At 36.9% G+C, this 4,884-nt stretch overlaps 1 protein-coding gene across 1 annotated transcript; it reads right to left on the reverse strand.

Annotated features, from left to right (window-relative positions):
• Positions 1-3,078, reverse strand: LOC108069478 (uncharacterized). The gene has a single exon (XM_070218003.1). It carries the CDS (start codon positions 2,931-2,933, stop codon positions 309-311), a length of 2,625 nt encoding a protein of 874 aa, XP_070074104.1. The 5' UTR covers positions 2,934-3,078; the 3' UTR covers positions 1-308.
• Between the last annotated feature and the right edge of the window lie 1,806 nt (positions 3,079-4,884).

A 4,884-nucleotide genomic window follows, 5' to 3' on the forward strand; every position in this document is an offset into this window, starting at 1 on the left:
ATGGACAAGTGACAGAAGGCGGTCTCCGAAACCAAAACCAGACACTTCACTTCACAGCAATTACCAACGAGTGTAGGCAAATTTTAACTCGACGCAACTCAACACTGCGGCTAAAACAACAACTGGGGAAATCTTTAGTTGGTCAAATATTATTTTAGCTCAGCAGAAGCTCTTTTGGGAGGGATAAGACTTTTTAATTTATTTTCGTTGAACTGGAAAAGATTTTATGCAAATCTTCAGGATTATTTTTTAGATTTTTCCGAAACTTAACTGGCAACGGGGAATCAACAATATTAATTTATGAAAATTTATACTTCTTTCTGTGATCTTTTTGAATAATTTTTCTGAATTGTTCGTAGTACTTCGAGCTTAATACCGACACTATCAATTATCATAGCAATTTCCTTATCGACATTTATCTCTTTTTTATTGGTCGATATCGGCAGAGTTGGTATTTTTCCCTGCCTGATCCAATATTCCAGGGGCTTAATTTTACTCTTGAAATTTTTAAGTTTCTGAATACTCCCATTGCAAGCGCGAAAATGACATTTCCTAAGTCTCTTCTTGCTAAATTTTTCACCCCAAAGCTTTCCGGAAAAATTTGAAATAGTGAAGAAATCCCTTTTTTGCAAAACATTTTCCACATTGCCTTGGTGGAGATTCGTGGCTTTTTGGTATCGAAAATTAAGGTCTAGTAGCCTTGATTTAAAAAAATATATTTCCTCCTGTAACCTTTCGTAACCAGTGATTGTCTCATCCAAGTACTTTAAATCCTTTGCGTTTACCTGACTTTGGGGGTAAGAAGAATTTTTCTTTAGACATAAATATCGTGCAGGTTTTTTAGTCTTCATCATATTTCGATTTTTGGAAATTCTTTGAGGAATTGAAGCTATATGACTTTCTCTGGTAGATACGTTTTTAGGTGAGATATGATCAGGGTTGCCTGGCTTCATGATTGTCAAAGGTTCCCTGCGTTCCAAAAGTTGAGTGTCAAATAAAATATCTTTTTCAATGTCTGGATTAGCCTCTTCCCCATCTTTCTTATTTTCCGATTGTGAAGGAAGGCATTTCCGATTAGACTCCAATAATTTTTGGATAGATTGTATCTTCGATTCCCGATTCCTTCGTTTATTACGCGTACGTAGTTTCTTTATTTTTTTAGGTTTAGTTACCATGTTAAATTTCGGCTTAGCTTGCTCTTCCTGAAGTCTCACATTTTTATCTTTTTTTTGTCTGTTAAACTGTACAGAAAAAACGCATTCGTCTTCCCCAATCCTCAATGGAGGATAATTAATGCAAACACTAAGCCAGTTCGATGAGCTGTCATCATCTGTTGAAGGTAGAGTATCAATTGGATTCCAAAACAATTCTATATTTTCAGTATCAAGGGAATTGGTCAGATTATTATCAGTTTCAGGTGAAGTTTTACGGTTCAAAGAGCATTCATTACACGTTGGAGGAGGAATATCAATTGGTCCTAAAAACAGTTCGATATCTTCAGTATCAGGGAAAGTCGCCAGATTAGTGTTTTCAATTTTAGGTGAAGTTACAAAGTTCGACGAGCTGTCATCATACGTTAGGGAAGGAATATCAATTGGTTCAAAAAAAAAATCTATTTCTTCCGTATCGCAGGAAGTTGTCAGAATTTTTCTAGCTACAATTTCAGGTAAGTGTTCATGCCATTTTTGAACTTCTTCAAAGGCTGAATCTATATCTGATAATTCAATTGCTTTATCTTCTTCAGGCACTTCTCGGGCCAATTGGGTTTCTTTTTGCAGATTTTTCTCGTCCAAAAGATTTTCCAAAGGAATGCTCACACTTACATCATCATCCACAGATGATTCTTGTGAGACAAGGTCTATGCCGGAATCCTTGATCAGCAGAGTTGGTTTGGTTTCTGAGTTTAAAGGGAGAAATAATAAAGGACATTGTTGCTGATCTGTTAGATCAATCGGCTTTGAGTTGCAAAACTCTGGAATGTTGCATCCCTCTATATTTATTCTAGGTCTGGTTCTTGCCCTCCACTTCCTTTTGATATAGCAATCGCAGACAAAAATCGATTTCATGATCATGCACTTCTTGTCAAAGGCGCGACTGAAAACTTTTTGATCTTCCGAGTTTAATTTTATCTTAATTTCGCCTAACTTTGAATATATATGCTTTTTACCCACTTTGTTTTTGTCTGCGTCGCCTAGCAGGCGATAAACCGAGTGGGCTATTCCGAAATAGTTGAGGTTCTTCAGACGCGAGTAGTTTACCTTTACTGTAGACTTCATAAAACCAAATAATTCCGTTCGACGGAAACGTGAAAAAGCAGATTCCTTTCGATGATCCTTACGATGGTAAGGGATCTTCGTTTTCCTTTTCGAATACTTTCCCCTTTCTTCGGAATTTTTCTTGACTGCATTCGAATGTCTTTTGCACTCACATGATCGGAATTTTCTCGTGTGCTTTCCTGAGCTTCTGAAACAGCTTCTAAGCTCCTGTAAACATTCCAAGCTAACAATTGAATATGTATCGCAAATACTAGGATCTTTTGTTTCCGTTTCCTCTTTAAGCTGGACATAATTACGCTGATAAAACGCCTTAAACCATTGACCAAACTCCAGGCTCTCGCGGCAAGCACCAGAAACCAGTCGAAGAATCGGTATTTGCTTCTCAACACCCTGATTCCAGAGACTCTTCTGCAGCAGCTTCATATTGAGAATATGTTCATGTTGGGCCAACGTGTTTACTATGACCTTTCTCAAGTTAATGGCGGTTGGTCGGAGTTTGTGGAGCAACTGACAGTATTCCACACCGGACCTCAGGTCATCCAATTCCATGAAAGTGGTATCCAAAGTTTCATTTACCCAAGCCAGGATCTCTCGTCGCGACGAATTGCACGAGTTTTTGCCTGATCCCGTTTTATATACATTTTGCAGCTTAATCATGATTAGTTTTATATTAAAACCAAGAAGTTTGCACCGCAAAAAATAAAATAGCGTATAAAGCTACGAAAGTGAAAAATACTATTTTGTTTTAGGGAGCGTAGAAAGTATACGTGTTTGAAGGTGTAAGTGGCACTCACAACTGGCTAAATAAAATTTATTTTCGAACAGGGTTTGACTTTTAAGATTTTCCGGCTACTCTGATCTTGAATTTAATGTTTAGATTTCGTTTTCTTTAGTTTAGAAACAAAAATAAATGGCCTGAGACCCGCATTACAGAGGGCGATATTACATTAAAACGAAACTACCACTCATAATGGTAATATCTAATATATTTTTTATTCTTGGAATCTTCCCTTTAAAAGCTAACTTTTAAGGACATTAAATTAACCAATATGTCCAAACAATTTACCACTTCCTTTGTAAATTCTTTCTGGGTCTTTTGCACCCCCACTCTCCCGCAGTTACTTCCCTCACCAACATGTTTGATCTGATTAGTGGCGGCACCAAATTGGTTGTTCCTGTGTCATCTGGCCATATATTTCAGTCAGCGTTCAACCAACGTCGCCCCACTTCATAGGGGGTCATCTATCAAGCAAGTGCTGCAAGTGCTATATAATATTTCTGTCATTATGCTTAATTATCTGGTTCCTGTGCAATGCGTCAACGTTGACCTGACCGCTGACACGCCCCCCGCCCCTTTTGCCTCCCTTGCGTGTTAGTTGGCCAGTTGGGCAGCAGTTCCAATGTAAAATTAGTTGGGGCAGGTCACTTCAGTCTTTTCACATAAGATTGAGGTTGAGGTTGAGGACCGAGGTTAGGGCACACATTACATCGCGTGTTGTGAGCAGGCGGGTCATAAATGAAATCTGCTGCCACTTTGTCGCCCATTGTTTAATAATGAAATTAAATCGTTTGGCCGACAAACTCTACACTTAAGAAAATGTGCTAAAAAAAAATATAAAATAAAGTGGAATGTTTAGAAGCACAAAAATCTATTTATATATTATTCTTTTCCCAACAGATATTTAAAAATATTTAAATCGAATCTTAATAGGAGAAAAGTAACTGTATTCTACAATCAGTTTAAAAGTTCTATGATATTCCTAAGATATTTTTTACGTTTAGATCCTTTAGGCAATATGTAATTATTAGATACCTTATAATAACAATATTAATAACCATATATTTCATTTTTCCCCGGTGTATTTGGGGTTTGGTGGGTTAGAAACTAAACCCCAATCCGAAGGAAAGCCAACCCCATCCGCTTCTCACTTGTCAGCGCTCTTGTTGACGCTTGACAAATGGCTTTGGGTGGGGATTTCGCCCCTTATTTCTTCTTTTGATTTACTGCTACATTTTGTACACAATACATATACAATATATATACATTTTTTCCTTTGTTTGCCCAGCAGCGTGAGCGAACTTAGACTAATTCACAGCGAAATGGATGTAAAAAAGTGAAATGTGTTGAGGTTGGCTAAGTGAAATGTCAGGCAATTGTTCAACGTCCAACCGAAAACCTCAAACGGTTCCGAAATTGCATGCGATGGACGAGTTATGTGTGTTATTACCGTCTGTTATTTTCCCGACACCCTGTAACATGCTTATTTTAAGGAAAAAGGTACGAATGTGAAAAGTGAAGATCATCAGCTAATGATTAATTTTTAAAATTTTATAATTTATTTTTAGTTAACATGAGAACATGAGAATGATTGGAATTGGAACAGTTATTGCGATGATCAAAGTAAGTAGTTCTCTCTATATGGGCTTCTTATTAAACGAGTTTAAAGTAATTGATGTAAGATCTTTAAAATAATAATTCTATTGATTAATTCCCATAATCAAATACTGGAAAAACCCATTTTTGTGGTCTTCATAACGATTCCCTTTAAATCCAGAAAGGGTATTTGCGTGTATTATTCAGTTTGTTATTCTTGCGTGTTGCAACTTT

The sequence above is a fragment of the Drosophila takahashii genome, chromosome 2L (genome assembly GCF_030179915.1).
Source record: "Drosophila takahashii strain IR98-3 E-12201 chromosome 2L, DtakHiC1v2, whole genome shotgun sequence".
In the NCBI taxonomy this organism is placed as follows: domain Eukaryota; kingdom Metazoa; phylum Arthropoda; class Insecta; order Diptera; family Drosophilidae; genus Drosophila; species Drosophila takahashii.

Excerpts from the sequence above, each read along its gene's own strand:
- LOC108069478 (XM_070218003.1), bottom strand. The coding sequence starts at position 2,933 with ATGATTAAGCTGCAAAATGTATATAAAACGGGATCAGGCAAAAACTCG.